At 39.4% G+C, this 16,916-nt stretch overlaps 1 protein-coding gene across 5 annotated transcripts in view; it reads right to left on the bottom strand.

Annotated features, from left to right (window-relative positions):
* The window catches only part of ATP2C1 (ATPase secretory pathway Ca2+ transporting 1), a 138,316-nt gene that overhangs the window by 95,262 nt on the left and 26,138 nt on the right, over positions 1–16,916 (bottom strand). Inside the window, exons 1-2 of one of the 5 annotated variants that reach the window (XM_045538566.1) lie at positions 14,047–14,256; positions 13,574–13,756 (exon numbers count right to left, since the gene is read on the bottom strand). The exons of 2 other annotated variants lie outside the window; for them this stretch is intronic. In XM_045538566.1, the coding sequence (XP_045394522.1) occupies positions 13,574–13,579 (6 nt within the window). In that variant the 5' untranslated portion in view covers positions 13,580–13,756; positions 14,047–14,256. Of the gene's footprint in view, positions 1–13,573; positions 13,757–14,046; positions 14,257–16,916 lie in introns of those variants that run through there. 2 more of the 5 variants (XM_045538558.1, XM_045538575.1) reach the window with 2 other exon arrangements.

The following is a 16,916-nucleotide window of genomic DNA, read 5'->3' as shown; positions in this document are numbered from 1 at the left end:
CAAAATATATGGATAGTTCTCATACTTGTTCTTGAGTAATTGGGCTTCTTTCTATTGAAATTCATGTTCCTCATATTCTCACACTCAAAGTATGCTATGGGGAAGGTAAAAGAGAAGGGCAATCAAAATCTTAGTCTAAGGCCAGGCACGGTGGCTCACACCTGTAATCCTAGCACTCTGGGAGGCCAAGGTGCATCGGAGGATGGCTCAAGGTTAGGAGTTTGAGACCAGCCTGAGCAAGAGCGAGACTCCGTCTCTACTAAAAAAATAGAAAGAAATTAGCTGGACAACTAAAAATATATAGAAAAAATTAGCCGGGCATGGTGGCACATGCTTGTAATCCCAGCTACTCGGGAGGCTGAGGCAGAAGGATTGCTTGAGCCCAGGAGTTTGAGGTTGCTGTCAGCTAGGCTGACGCCACAGCACTCTAGCCTGGGTAACAGAGTGAGACTCTGTCTCAAAAAAAAAAAAAAAAAAAATCTTAGTCTAGCAAGTTACTCATTCCTAAACAACTACTTGTATAACATATAGTTTATATCACTTGATCAGTATCTGTATTTAATTCCTTGCTTCAACCTCTAATCCTTTCATTAACCTATAAATCAAGGACACCCCAAAATGGTACTATTGAACACAAAATGGCCAAAAGTAATTCAGTAATTTGAATGAATTTTTGCTTATAAAACTATATGGCTTTAGCCTTAAATTCTAAAGAATAAATATGTCTAGCTATGAAACTTTCACAGGGCACTTTCATTTAAAAAGATGAACTATGATATGCAAGAAATGTGCTATTTATATTATTTTGAAGCTTTGAGTTTAAAAAAACTCTAAAATTCCTATTTAGCATTACCAGTAGTTTACAGTTGTTACCACAGTAGCAGCTGGAGGAAGTATAATAGTTAGAAAAGGAAGAGGAGGTAGAGAGCAGGTTTACAATTTAAGCTGTGAGTGCCAGTGCTGATGCTGAGTGCTTTATATCTATTACTTCATATAACCCTCAGAAAACCCTTTAAAGCGGGCATTATTATTTTTCCTATTTTACATATGAAGAAATTAAAGATTAAAGAAGTAATTTTCCCAAGATAAAAAGAAACTAACAAAACTAGTAAGTGGTATAACAAGGAACTGAACCAATGTTTAACTCTAAAAGCCCTCTTATTACACTATATTTTAATTAATCAGATAATCCAAAAATTTCCAAGTAAATCAAGTTCAGAGGACTAATTTTAGTATGGTGAGACTAGACTTAAGATCTAAGAACAGGCCGGGCGTGGTGGCTCACACCTATAATCCTAGCACTATGGGAAGCCAAAGTGGGAGGATCCCTTGAGGTCAGGAGTTCTAGACCAGCCTGAGCAAGAACAAGACTATCTCTACCAAAAATAGAAAAAAATTAGCTGGGCATGTGGCACATTCCTGCAGTCCCAGCTACTTGGGAGGCTGAGGCAAGAGGATTGATTGAGCCCAGAAGTTTGAGGTTGCAGTGAACCATGATGGTGACACTACACTTTACCTGGGGCAACAGAGACTGTGTCTCAAAAACAAAACGTGTGTGTGCGCGCGCACGCACCAGAGAGAGAGAGAGCGCGCGCACACACACACATGCATCAGACTCCTACAACTCAACAATAAAAAAGCAGATAACAGGCCAGGTGCGGTGGCTCACACCTATAATCCTAGCACTCTGGGAGGCCAAGGATCGTTTGAGCTCAGGAGTTCAAGACCAGCCTGAGCAAGAGCGAGACCCCGTCTCTACTAAAAATAGAAAGAAATTATATGGACAGCTAAAAATATATAGAAAAATTAGCCAGGCATGGTGGCGCGTGCCTGTAGTTCCAGCTACTTGGGAGGCTGAGGCAGGAGGATCGCTCAAGCCCAGGAATTTCAGGTTGCTGTGAGCTAGGCTGATGCCATGGCACTCTAGCCCAGGCAACACAGTGAGACTCTGTCTCCAAAAAAAAAAAAAAAACAGATAACAAATTACTAAATGGTCAAAGGATTTCACATTTCTCCAAAGATATACATATAGACAATAAGCACATGAAAACATGTTTGACATCAGTAGTCATCTAGCAAATGAAAATCAAAACTACAATGTGAAACCACTTCATACCCCCTAGGATGGCAATTTTTAAAAAAGAAAAAAACAGAAAACTATTAGAGAAGATGCAGAGAAATTAAGTGGAATCTTCATACATTACTGGTGGGAATGAAAAGATACAACCGCTATAGTAATTAATAAATTAAACACAGAATTACCGTATGACTGAGTACTTCTAAGTATATACCCAAAAGAACTGAAAACATGTTCACACAGAAAACCTGTACATGAACGTTCACAGTAGTATTATTATTTATAGTTGCCAAAAAGTAGAAACAACTCAAGTGTCCATCAACTGAGAAGTGGATAAACAAAATATGGTGTATTCATACAATGGAATATTATTCTGCCATAAAAGAAATGAAGTACTACTAACACATGCTATAATTATGGATGAGTCTTAAAAACATTATGGTTAAGTGAATGAAGCAAGACACAAAAGGTCACATATTGAATGATTCCATTTATATGAAATGCCCAGAACAGGCAAATGGATTAGTGGTTGTCAGGGGCTGGGGACAGGGAAGAAGGGGAAGGGACTGCTAATGGGTAAGGGGTTTCTTTTTGAAGTAACAAAAACGTTCTGGAATTAGATCAATATACAAACTTTGTGAATATACATAAAACTCCTGAACTGTACATTTTAAAATGGTGAATTTTATGGTAAGTGAATTGTATCTCAAAAAAGAACTGTAAAAAACTGCCTACAGGTCTACAAAATAATTTAATTCATGAGTTACCACAAGAATAAGAGAATTAGTATTCAGCCTATAGGTGACGCTGGGTCTAAAAGTACACATCCAAAACAAACAAGATTTAGTCAGGGGGCTGATTTCAATACAAATTCCCAAGTGTAGAAGATACAGAAATGAGAGCTGTAACTAAGGAACCAGGTAAGCAAGCCCAAGAAAATGACTGCCAAAGCACAGCTCCTTTCAACTTAACTGCTATCAGGCAAAGCAATTACAGCTATACCTAACTTTAAGCAACTCTAGTCCTTTTAAGAACAGATCTTCATTCCAGATAAATGGAGGCGTAATATGGTCATCAATTACTTCAAAAGATTAAAGAAAATAATTAAAATCAAACAAGATGTGGGAGGAACCTAAAATAGCACACAAACAGTAACAAATGAACCTACTTTTATTACAAATGAATAATGTAACTACAGAGAAGTAGGTAGAAAAGAACCAAGCCAAAAAACTTTAGAAAACAGAATTTTCCTGTGTACTGTAAAGCTAAAGACAAATACTGTATTCTAGTTTAAAAATGTGTTTCTCCACTATTTGGTTGATGGGTACATCAAAAGTCCAGACTTCACCACTATACAATATATACACGCAATGGAATTCAACTTGTACACCCTAAATCTATTAAAAAAATTTTAAAAGGAAATATAAATAATAAATATGTGTTTCTCACAGGGGAATGGGTTAGTAATTCTAAAACTACTTTCACGTGTGTGTATGATTGAATAAGTCAGTCCCTATATTGTGGATGACAACCAGGTTTCTCACCTTTGGAGAAGGTATTGCTCTCAAAACTTTTATAATTTGAAAGCAATTTTACTATTCTTTGAAATTAAGACTGAACTGTTCTGAATTATTTTTAGAAAATGCCTATAGTGTCTATAGTGCCCTTTTCCTTTTCATCCATATACAGAATTCCATGTAAACATCTCCCTCTCAGTGTTTAACGTCTACTTGCATGTACATAGTTGTGTGTCATTCCCAGTTTTAGGTAGACACTGGAAAGTCTTTGCTGCTAATCTCTTTCCCTTTTATATAAAAAGTTTACTTTTTACTTAAATTTTCCCATCAATAGGGTGAAGTTAACATAAGTAATGGTGCTTGAGTTTAGTAAACTATTTATTAGACTCTTCCTAATCTATATTTTATTAATTGCAGGTGGAACTTAGAAATAATATTGTGCCTGTTTTTCTCTTTTTTCCCTTTTTTTGGAGTTTTTAGAGACAAGGTCTTGCTCTGTCACCCAGGCTGGAGTGGAGTGGTACAATCATAGCTTGCTGTAATCTCAAGACTGTGGTCCTGTTAGAGATATCGCTTTCCCTGGAATCTATGCTACTAGGCCAGTATTCAATTGTAGTAACAAATGGTAGATTCCTTCATACCTTCTAGTATCTGTGTACAACTAACGATGTTCATTTCATAAAGCGGTTAATTGGTGAGCTTATTTTACAGGCTATGGCAAACCAAACCGTTATGAAACCAAAGACATCATTGTGGAATCCTGCACACTCTGTGCTTACTGACCTAAATGGCTACAAGTACAATGGGAAGCCATGTAAGCCTTTAAAAGCAGTTTACAGTCAGATACAATTTAGTATCATCAAAAGCATTGAATTCCATAGGTTTAAGATGAATAAGAATTTCTTTGCTGCCACAAAATGTACTTTACTACTTATTTTCCATTTTAAGTGGTCTCCCTCAAAAGCTAATGTTCCAAACCAACTATTTAACGAACCAGCCATCTCTACAAAAATAAAAATAAAAAAATTAGCTGGGTGTGGTTGTGCGCACCTGTAGTTCTAGCTACTCAAGAGTATCACTTGAGACCAGGTGTTTGAGATTACAGCAAGCTATGATTGCACCACTCCACTCCAGCCTGGGTGACAGAGCAAGACCTTGTCTCTAAAAACTCCAAAAAAAGGGAAAAAAGAGAAAAACAGGCACAATATTATTTCTAAATTCCACCTGCAATTAATAAAATATAGATTAGGAAGAGTCTAATAAATAGTTTACTAAACTCAAGCACCATTACTTATGTTAACTTCACCCTATTGATGGGAAAATTTAAGTAAAAAGTAAACTTTTTATATAAAAGGGAAAGAGATTAGCAGCAAAGACTTTCCAGTGTCTACCTAAAACTGGGAATGACACACAACTATGTACATGCAAGTAGACGTTAAACACTGAGAGGGAGATGTTTACATGGAATTCTGTATATGGATGAAAAGGAAAAGGGCACTATAGACACTATAGGCATTTTCTAAAAATAATTCAGAACAGTTCAGTCTTAATTTCAAAGAATAGTAAAATTGCTTTCAAATTATAAAAGTTTTGAGAGCAATACTTAGATTATACTTAAAATGTATTTACAGAAAGGGTTTAATTTCATCAATAAGTAGCTAAAACTTTTAATCAAGCTTCCAGCAGTTTTGTCTCCTGGTAAATAAACAGTAAATCATGAAATACTACAAGCCTAAACCAAAGTAGAATCAAAATCATAATTTGATAAAACTATGAGGAAAGCATTAAGATTATAAAAGCTACTATAGGTTTCCTAGGCATCCCACCCATCTCTCAGAAAAATGTGAAGCTTTGAAATTAGAAATTAAAACATCAGTGACCAAAAGTAATTTCTGTAAATCTGTTCATCAACTAAGGTAAGGGAAATCAGCATTTGCTGAGCTCTCTTTCATGCCAGGCACTTGTACATACCCTGGCCTATCTAATCCTAACAAACCTGAGGTAGAGTCATCATCATTTCTTTATAAGTGAGGAAACCAAGGCCAGAGTTAACTTTCTTGCCTTTGGTTAGAACAGTGTTTCTCAATCTTGGCACCACTGACATTTGGGTCCAGATAATTATTTGGGGAGGAGTGGTATTATCTTACTTATTACAGAATGTTTACCAGCATCCCAGGTCTCTATCCACTGAATGCCAGTAGCATCCCCACAGTTGTGATGACCCAAAAATGTCTTGAGACACTGACTGCCAAGTGCCCCTTGGCGAGGCAAAATCACCCCTAGATGAGAAACACTGAGTTAGAGGGAGGTAGCCACTATTTTCACTCCATTAACAGTAGGAAATGTCCCAGACTCTGTTGAAGCTGAATGAGGGACAACTTGAGGGTTTCTGCCCTCAAGAGGTCACTCTGAACCCTGGTGTTCAATTTAAAACCTCTCTTCATACACAGTCCCATGAGACTCACACGATGACAGCCTGACCTTCTTCTACATACTCTCTTCGGCCAGTGCCCAAATCAGCTCACTCCTCCAACCACAGTGTCACTTCCACTCACCCACCTATGCCGGCTTGACATCTTAGTTATTTCTGACTCAACGTTCCCCTTCATTCCCTGTATCTAGTCATTGTCCAAGTCCTGATGGTTTTTCCTAGGAGTAAAATGTCTCTCTCATCCATCCCCATCACTCTAATATATATAAAAGCCAATCTCCCCTTATTTTTCTTCTAACAGAATAAATCAGAAGGAACTAATTTCTCTCGGTCCCTCACATGAATTAGGGGTATTTATCAAGATATAACTGAACTACCAACTTCTAGGGCAGGGGGCTGGCAGACCTTAAAGACTACTCTGCAAAGACCACATCTTCTTTCTATGGGATGGAGAAGGAAGTTGGAATTTCCCATCTGAGATCAGACACTAGTTTCAGAACCCAGATGTTAACGCTCAGTAGATAGTAGCCCTGACAAGCATTAAGAAAAAGACAAAGATTTGGTTTGCATGCCATTACAAAGTGACTTGCAAGCTATTTCTGGCACTTGTGCCATGAACCGTTTTTGCCTGCTCCAAGGGAATGTAGAACTGACACTCAACAGAGCAAGTAAGATATGACTCCCAAAGAAAGCTTGAAGCAACTAGTATTTCTGTCCCTGCTGATGCAGAAATCCATGTGAAAGTAAGGAAAACAAACACTCCTCCAGGGAAACACTAAAATAGATGGCCAAACAAAATCTAGAGAAATGACAGCACACAAAGATATATATATATATAATCTCATATATAACATGTATGAATAAAATCACAGCATTAAAAGGCTAATTTATTTATACTACAAATGAAAAAACCTCTGATTTCAGATGAGAGAAAATCCAGGACCTGAATTTTGATCTTGCCCTCAGGCAGAGAATAAAATTTTATTGGACTAATGGTTCTTCAGAAATGCTTCACCTTTTTTTAACTTCAAAACACAATAACCAGGATAAATTCCTGAAATTTACAATCCAATCAAAACTTTTAATTTACACTTCACATTTTTAAAAAACAATGTTCAAAAAAAGTATGATGAGTGACAGCCTAATTATTTCTAGTTTGGCTATCATTTGAGTTTTTCTTTTATAGAGGGCTGAACATCAAACAACAGAGTGGCAGATATATTTAGTATTTAGAGTCCTGCTGCTATTCCAACTTCACCAGGCTATTTGTTTTAAGTAAATAAATAAATGGAGGCCAGGTACAGTGGGTCACACCTGTGATCTTAGCACTTTGGGAATCTAACTCAGGAGGACTGCTTGAGGCCAGGAGATCCAGACCAGCCTCAGCAACATAGCAAAAGCCTGTCTCTACCAAAAGAAGAAGAAAAAAAGAATTAGCTAGGCATGGAGGGTGCACCTGTAGTCCTAGCTACTCAGAAGGCTAAATAAAGCCAGGAGGATTGCTTGAGTCCAGGGAGTTTGAGGTTACAGTGAGCTCTGATGATATCACTACACTCTAGCCCAGGCAACAGAGCAACTTTGCCTCAAAACAAAAAACAAACAAACAAACAAAAAAAAGGAAATAATTTCTACAAAGATGATCAATACCTCAGAGCTTTCTAAAAGACTAAAGAATGTCATGCTAAATTGCTACATTTCCTCCTAGGGATCACAAGTTTAGGTCAGCACATTTATGAAATGACCAAACGTCAAATCAAAAGGCCTTTACTTGAGTAAACAATTATAATTAACATGTATACTAAATAATTCCATCTCATATGTTCTCTAGTATTTCTAGCAGGAAAAAAAAGCACAAACTGAAATGGAGTAAGATGCCCCATTACAGCCATCTTTTTTTTTTTTTTTTTAATGAGACAGAGTCTGGCTCTGCTGCCCAGGCTAGAGTGCCATGGCGTCAGCCTAGCTCACAGCAACCTCAAACTCCTGGGCTCAAGTGATCCTCCTGCCTCAGCCTCCCGAGTAGCTGGGACTACAGTCATGAGCCACCATGCCTGGCTAATTTTTTCTATATATCTATTTTTTAGCTGTCCAATCATTTCTTTCTATTTTTAGTAGAGACGGGGTCTCGCTCTTGCTCAGGCTGGTCTTGAACTCCTGACCTTGAGCGATCCTCCCGCCTCAGCCTCCCAGAGTGCTAGGATTACAGGCACGAGCCACTGCACCCGGCCTACAGCCATCTTAAGATAATGCTTCAGATCTCAGCTATTACTGTCCTACTGTCTATAAGATAGCTTTTTAACATTTCAAATTTTTCTAAATGTATCACAAGTTTAGCCTAAGCTAATCTAATTTAACACAATTTGTGTAATTTACTTGTAATCCTAAAATTTATATCTGTGTCAACAGCAATTTAAAGCCAAAAGACAGAAGACACACGGTTGACCCTTGAACACCAGGAGTTCAAAATGTGCAGGTCCAGTTATACTTGAATTTTCTTCCTCCTCTGCCACCCCTAAGACAGCAAGATCGACTCTTCCTTTTCCTCCTCCTCCTCAGCCTATTAAATGTGAAGACAATGAGGATGAAGACCTTTATGATGATCCACTTCCACTTATGAATAGTAAATATTTTCTCTTCCTTATGATTTTCTTAATGTAATTTTCTTTGGTAGCTTACTTTGCTGTAAGAACACAGTATATAATACATATAACACACAAAATATCTGCTAATAAACTGTTTATGTTACCAGTAAGGTTTCCAGTCAACAGTAGGCTATTATTAATAGTAGTTAAGTTTTAAGAGAATCAAAAGTTTTATGTGGATTTTTAACTGCACAGTGGGGTCAGCCCCTCTAACCTCCAAGTTGTTCCAGAGTCAACTATATTAGCAAATGCATATAAATACCAGCCATATACATTCAAGAGGAAGTGCATCACCACAGCCTCAACTTTTTTGAGAAGTCCCTTCCTGAATGAAATAATGGCATTAACGTCAGCACTAACCTAACCAGTTTTTACCTTACTGCCTTTTACCAACACTTGTTCATATGAAGAGTAAAGATAATCTTGTCACAATTGATGCCTGAGACCATTACAAAAAGAGTCTGTGTTTTAACAAAGTAATGTGAGGGGACCTCTTGAACTGAGGTATTTTAACATGTTACATGTAACAATGACCAAACTAACCTTTCCATCAAACAATGATATTCTTTCCACCTTAAAAAAAAAAAAATAATAATTTAACCTTGTAAAACAGATCATGGTTAACAAAGATCTCAAAAGAAAATCAGCCTTGGGCCCTAGGGGTATGTTCCCTAGGAAACTGTTTTGTTTCAGTATGCTTCAGTTAACATAGCTGAATTCTGCTGACTTCAAATGAATGATAAAAACATTAAGACAAGCCAAGTATTTAGGATTCAATTGTCAGAAGGGTACTGCTTACAAATAATCTCTGCTGCATCCTTCCTCTGGCTTAAATTACTACTGTTTATAAAATGCTGTCACATACACAATCTCTTTCAGTTTTAACTCTTTTCCGGAGTATTAAGAATATCATTTTATTGGCTGGGCGCGATGGCTCATGCCTGTAATCCTAGCACTCTGGGAGGCCGAGGCGGGAGGATCGCTTGATCTCAGGAGTTCGAGACCAGCCTGAGCAAGAGTGAGACCCCATCTCTACTAAAAATAGAAAGAAATTATATGGACAACTAAAAATATACATATAGAAAAAATTAGCCAGGCACAGTGGCGCATGCCTTGTAGTCCCAGCTAGTCGGGAGGCTGAGGCAGGATTGCTTGAGCCCAGGAGTTTGAGATTGCTGTGAGCTAGGCTGACGCCATGGCACTCTAGCCTGGACAACAGAGTGAGACTCTGTCTCAAAAAAAAAAAAAAAAAAAAAAAAAAACCAGAATATCATTTTATTGACAAAAATGCAAATAAAATAAACTATATTTTCCACACCTAAAGATATATTTTTATAACCTGATTTCCTATTTCCCGTAAAAGAAATACAATACACAAAAGGAATCACCTTTCTCCTCATAGCTTCTCCAACTATCCTAATACAATCTTTTCCTGAGACATTCCTAAATGATTAACAATTCGACATTGAATAAGAAAACTATCTGAAAAAGTGTAAATACAAATACTTTAATTTTCAAATGCCAGCCAAAAGAGACTGGGGGGATTACCTTCCAGACCTATTAGCTTTGCCTACAATCTTAAATTAACCATGTCCGAATTGCTTTTCTTTCCACTAGTCAAAAATTCAAGGCTATATTAGTTTCGTGTGCATTAAATTTACACTTTTTTAATGGGAAAAGCCAAATTTATACCATTGATGGGAAAGAGAAACTATTTACAAAATTCTCCACCTAGAATTGTCTAGTAAGCTAGCCCTTTACATATACAAAAATTTCTAAAAATCAGAAAAGAGCCATTTAATTATACATTTCAGATTCCTAAGTGGTTTATATTTGTGATAAACATTTAAAAAGGAATTCTAAATAGTGTGAATAAAATCCTAACTCACAAATGGATACCTACGGCCAGTCCCTGAAATTCCAAGAAATTCACTTCAAATGTTCCTAGTGATTGGCATGAAGTATTCATGGAGCATCCTGGAATCTACAGCTAAAAATTGGTCAAGCTTTGCTGAGAAAATTTAGGTGGGCCCTGAAAAAAAAGGTCCAGAAGAATCAAAACTGAAGTGCCAAAGAAAATACCACCACAGCTGAAGGGAAGCACATGGATGAAGCCATTTTCTCCTCCCAAAACCGTAGTAAACTTGGCAGGCTACCTAAGAACCTGCCTGCTGATGCTCTAGGGAGCAACTATCTACACTGTTCACACCTAGAGCTATAAATGATCTGCATACCGACTGGAAAATCCTCTGTTACTGGGGAAGAATAGCTTCATTCAAATACTCTTGCAAGCTAACTGTGTGTCAACCATTGTTCTGGCCACTTTGCATACCAGGCTTCATTTGTTACTCACAGGAATCACCCAAGACGACATTATCTCATTTACAGAAGGGAAGATTTACAAGTTAAGAAAGCTTAGAAGGACAGTAACTTGTTATTAATAGATTTTTATTCGAGGAAAAAATTACCTGTGAGGATTCAAATCCAAGCCAGTCTCCACACTGGCCCCTGGCTTCCTGATAGAGCTCAAAACTCTTTATATAGGCTTAAAGCACTACAGAAAATTCCTTACTTAACTCTGCCTATCCCTTAACAATGACAACTTCAAACAGAGAATTTTGGCCCCTGCTGTTCCCCTTTCCAACATTCAACTGTCATGATAACATAGTAATGCCAGCTGGCATATTAGTATGCATCATAGGACTAGGCTATTTACAATTAACATTTATTGAGCACTTACTATATGCCAGATACTGTTCCAAATGTTTACAACAACCTCATAAGGTAGGTTCTATCATTATCCTTACTTTATAGATGAAGAAACTGAAGCACAGAATGCTTTAATAATTTGCATAAAGCCAAATAATGGTAAGTGGGAATCCAGCATTCAAATCAGGTTGCCTAGCTCCACAACCCAAGCTCTTAAACTCTATCCTTCCCCCACCTCAAGAGAACTTATACAGGGTTTTCCATTTAATCCTCTCAACTCTGTAAACTAAACATTATCAATCCTAATTTATAGATAAGAAAATAGAGCCTCAAAAAGGGGAAGTAATTTGCCTAAAATCACAGGGCTTTAAGTGGTTCAAGATAAGACATGTGACTCAAGACAAGGCTTGAATCCATTTCTGTTTCACACCTCTAAACTATCAATACCATACCATGTCAAAGAAGAATACATAAAAAGGCAAGTGAACTATAAAAAGACATAGATATTAATCCATGTATTTTAAGATCGTCAAAGATTGTTGAAAATTTCTAAGCCATATACAGATTCTTCTTAAAAATGTTTAAATATGTAAAAAGGAAAAAACACAGTTATGGTAGTTAGAAGCTGGCAAAAACAGTCTCTTAATGGCCAAGAATAATGAGACAGAAAACCTCACAAGTTTTTAAGAATTGTATAATCTTTTACTTTGAAGCCACCACATCATTCATATTTGGCCATAAAATACAGACACAAACACAACTACCCCCTCCCACTTCAGGAGATAAGGAGAATCGGTATTATTACTCATGTTCTTCCTCAGAGATCAAAAAACAAAAGCAACATTTAAGAATCCATCTACTTTAGGCTACTCTCCTAAATCTGGTAACATTTTGAAAATAAGTTTACAAACATCCATTAAGTTTTAGAGGTATCTGAAAGCATTTAATTTTGTCTCATGCAGAATGGATTTGCCTTTCTTAGATCTATAAACTAAGGAGGAAAAAGGCTCAGAAAAGTGATTTTCCATACCACCAAACAAAAACATTACTGCTTTCAAATGTTTCTCAAGACCCAATTAGACAGTATAACTCCTCTGCAGTTACTTTTGCATTTCAGAAAATGTCTTCCACCAATTATACATCTAGAGTAAAATTGGAAAATATAATCATGCCTCTCATCATATTTCCTCCATATTCCTTAAGTCTCAGACTGCAAAACAGATTACTGCATCTATAAGAAACATCTACTTTAAAATTACTAGTCCTTAGACATATCAAGCTTACATTCTCAACAATGGGAAAAAAAAATTAGAAGCAGCCAGCAGGCCCAATTGCAGCTCCTTTGTACTAGATACAGATTTTAGAAACTGTAATTTGTTAAGAATCTTTTATCGCATCTTGCAGCATGGTTAAAGCTAGGAGAAAAAAAAGATGATTGCACACATGCAGAAGTCAGTCCAAAGAATAAGTGTGGTTATTTCAGGAGGGAAAAAAGATCATTTATTGAGTTGTTCAGCAGTTTTAAAAAATAAATCAGTGCTGTGTTGGAAAAGCATTAAATATTTTAATGAGGACAAAGGAATCAAGTAACATGTGAATGACAATATAAGGCGTTCAAAGTGCACAGTGGACAAACAGGTTTTATTGTCAACCTCCTAAATGATGTTCTGAAATAGGGTAGAACTTTAAGAAAGAAAATGACTTCAAAATATTCCATTAAATTCAGAGGCGGTTTTTGCGAACCGAAAAACAATGAGCTTTTTTTTCCCCAAAGCTAGAGATAATTAAAAATCATTTTCTTTCGTATAATCTAGTCACACACCGTATCAAGGCTTGAGATGGAAATATACAGAGATGCAGTCCATCCCCTCGCCCCCTTTTTCATTTCCCCTCGGGTGATTCCTTTCAAATAGCTTTCATTTCAAATGCATAGATGCTATCTGAAATGAAAACTTCCCTTCCATTTGCTAAGCTAAAGAAAGCAGGAATTTCTCAGAAAAGCAGAATCAAGCTCAGTCACCCACAGAACCTTAATCCCCGAAATTCCCCATGTGACCAAAATAAAAGCTGGATACCCTAAACAAGCAAATCCTTGGACACTTCACATGCAAAATAAAAAGGTGGAAAAAAGACAACTTAAAAACAAACCACCACACCCTCAACTCCGCGTTGCAACCCGTCTGCCAGGGGCCTTTACCTTCATTTTCCATCGAAACTGCACTCTGGTTGATGGCTACAAAGTCTTTAGTGTCAGCCACAGCCACACTGGGAAGAGAGAGGAGAGGAGGACAAGGAAGAGAAGCCCCCGGAATCCCAGGCTGTCACCCCCGTTCCCGGCCACGCGTCCCACGGCTGCTCCCACCACCCCTAGCAGCAGCATCTGCAAGAGAAACCAGGAGAAGCGGCGCTGACGACAGAAAGGGTAAGGGAGTCCCCCGCCCAGCCGCCACCTCGGGAGCCCCCAGAACCCGCACCCGCCCTCTCGGCTGCCCGCAACGTCCCGAGCTCACGCCAGCCGGGCGGCGCCCTAGAGACAACCCCCAGCCGGGGTATCCCCGGGCGCCCTCTTCCTTCAGAACGTGGAAGTTTCTGGAAACGGGGGCAAGAGGTAACACAGGTACCCTCTCAAAGATCTAGACCCCGCCCCTCCTCCAGGCTGCGGGGACTCACCCGCGGGGCTCGCGGGGGCGTCCCGCGCGCCTCGGGCGAAAAGGAGCTGCTCGTGGGGCGGCGGCGCAAGGCGGGAGCCTGCTCGCGTCGTGAGAAGTAGTGAGCAGCAGGGCGGGCGGGGAGGGGAAAGGAGAGGAGGTGAGGAGACCGTCACGCTCGGCCCGGCCGGTTCGGCTCGGCGCGGCCGCGCTGGTCTGCTCCCGCCTCCGGCTCCTGCGCTCCGTCCCTCCCCGCCGCCCGCCGCCCCGGCGCGCCCCACACTCAGTGCCTGCCGTGCACCGAGCTTTGTCGCTACTACTTCCGCTGCGAGAGGCGCGCGCACAGGCGCATTCGCACTCACGGGCGGGGAAGGCGGAAGTGAAATGAAGGTAGAGCTTTCGGTCCCGCAAGGGCGCTGTTTGGGAGCTGAGCAGTGCGGTAGGAGGGCGCGCCGGGTTGGCGGCCCGACCCGTGCCTGCCGGCCCTGTGGCGGCCCCTCGCTGGTCCTCGCGATGGTACCCGTCCGCTTTTACGCACCCACCGGGCGCGAGGGTCGAACCTCCGCCCGCGCCCCGTGTTGGCCACTCATTCCCATGAGGAGGCCGCGGGGTCGGGCCAAGCGGACCGACACAGTCATGGCCGCTGTCCCCGAGGCGTTTGAACGCTCTCTACGAAGTCCGCAGGGGAAGCCCCTCCCGTCAAGGCGGCCGTCACAATCTCGGCGGGCGACGCCAGGGCAGCCGATGGAGGGGACGAGCGCAGACAGGCGCCAGTGTTCTGCCAGGGAATGGGGCACCGTGAGCAGCCTGCCGAGTCTCCCACACCCGCTTGCAACCCCCAGCTCCGGCTACTTCACATTTCTTGCAAGAGCCGGTCATCGCAGGGCGAATTCCCAAAATTCTGTCCCCGTAAGGGGTGTACTTCAGTTCTTGTGTGTAATTAGAGGGCAAGGTTCAGTCTCAGAGATCGAGGGAAAACTAATCTTTTTCATTTGTTTCAAGTGTTAAGGAACCGGGGAGAGGCTGGAACAGCAACTAGACACCAATCGTCCACTGATTGAAGCCAAAGAACGGACACTTTTTTGGCCACTGGCTATGTCTTTTCTCCCATGAACCTTCCACTTGCTGGGTACGTCACCCAGACCCCTAATAATTGCTTTTTAATGGACGATTGGTTTTAATTAGTCTTGGTAAACCAGGCAGAGCAGATATTGAGCCGATGTCTTCTCGCACCCACATCCACTAGAGGGCAGGGCTACACCTGCTGAGTTCTTGCGCAGCCTCCAAAGAACTCTAGGCAGATCAAATGGAAACTCCCATTTATGCTAAAAGTATTTTTCTCCATCAACACTCCCATTACAAATTTGCCCCCTATTTCAGGTCCTGTAACATATCCCAATATGCTTTCTAACCTTATGTTCACTATCAAAATAAATGGACCAGGTAGGTGGAACTAGTAGTGTAGGAGCAAAAATTCTGGACAGCTTTCTAGATTTACCTTTCTTTTAAGAAATATTGAGCTGTTATTCAGCGAGCTCACTTTTTAAAGATGAACTCATAAAAATAACTATCAAGTAGATTTCTATTTAATAGAAATCTATGTTACTATCTATGATCCACCTCAGGCTTGCATGCTAAATGATTTTTGTCTGCACAGTGGCATAAGCCTACGATTTGTACAATGAAAGTGCTATCTCTTGTTCATTGTTGGAATCAATTTGTAATGGTTATTGGTGAATTTATTTTTTGAACCTTGAAACAACAGCATCATATTAAAAACAAAAAAGCCTCTAAGGAAGATTACACAATATAAATGCTATTTGGCATGAACATATGCACGTACAAAATAGAAGGTAATTTTGTACAGAATTTGATATTGGATCGCTTTAATTACCTGCAACTTTTTATCAACAGCAACTTTTCAGAATTGCCTATTGTACACTGCAATACTCTAGCATTAAAACTGAATCCATAATTAATTCCCCCAAGGATTTATAACTCCATGGTTTATACTTAAAGTGACTTAAACTGAAATTTTACTTGTGGTTGCCTAAATTGTGAAAGCCATTGTTTCTATTGCTCATCCAAAACATAAACTGGATAAGACCAGCTTTGCCAAGAAGAATTCTTACATACTTCATTGTTAATCTACTGTCAGTCATCTCACAAATTCCTAGGCTTGGGAGCGTCAAAGAGCTGGAAATGAAACTTGATTGAATGAACTACTTAGCTGGAGCCTCATCAACATATCTCTATGGTGTGATCCTCTATTCTGTACCTGAATACCTTCCCCACCAAGCTAGCCGGGGATGGGCACACTTACAATCTTGACTGAAACTGTACAAAAGCAATTTATGTAACCAAAGCATTTGTACCCCATAATATTCTGAAACTACATATATATGTGTGGGTGTATATATGTAAAATCTCCTATACAAAATCAATAAATTTGTATTATAGATATTTTTGGAAAACAAAAAAAATTTATAGTCTTAGATAACAGCTATTTTTTGTAAAAATATATATATAATATCCCAAATTATATAAACCCAAAGATTTGAGATATAAATGTACACATTTAAGAGAGAGCACTTTGTCTAGTTTCCAAACTTGCCAATTCATCTCTGGCCCAAAACATTTGACTGTAATAAATGTGTGGTGAAGACCTATTGAATAAATGGGTGATCTGGAAAGTGGTCATCTTAAATAAATATTTGTTGTTGAATGAATAAACATAATCCCACCTTTGACTTTGCTACTTGCTTCCCATGATCAAACTAAAATACATGCTTCTGGTCTGCTGTAAAGCAAAGAGGAGTTAAGGGATTCTAACAAGTTTAAAAATGAACCTATATTTCCAAAAACCACAAAGGGGTTAACTAGGACAATGTG

Source organism: Lemur catta, chromosome 1 (assembly GCF_020740605.2).
Source record: "Lemur catta isolate mLemCat1 chromosome 1, mLemCat1.pri, whole genome shotgun sequence".
Lineage (NCBI taxonomy): Eukaryota > Metazoa > Chordata > Mammalia > Primates > Lemuridae > Lemur > Lemur catta.
This window is presented reverse-complemented; position numbering and strand designations above follow the sequence as displayed.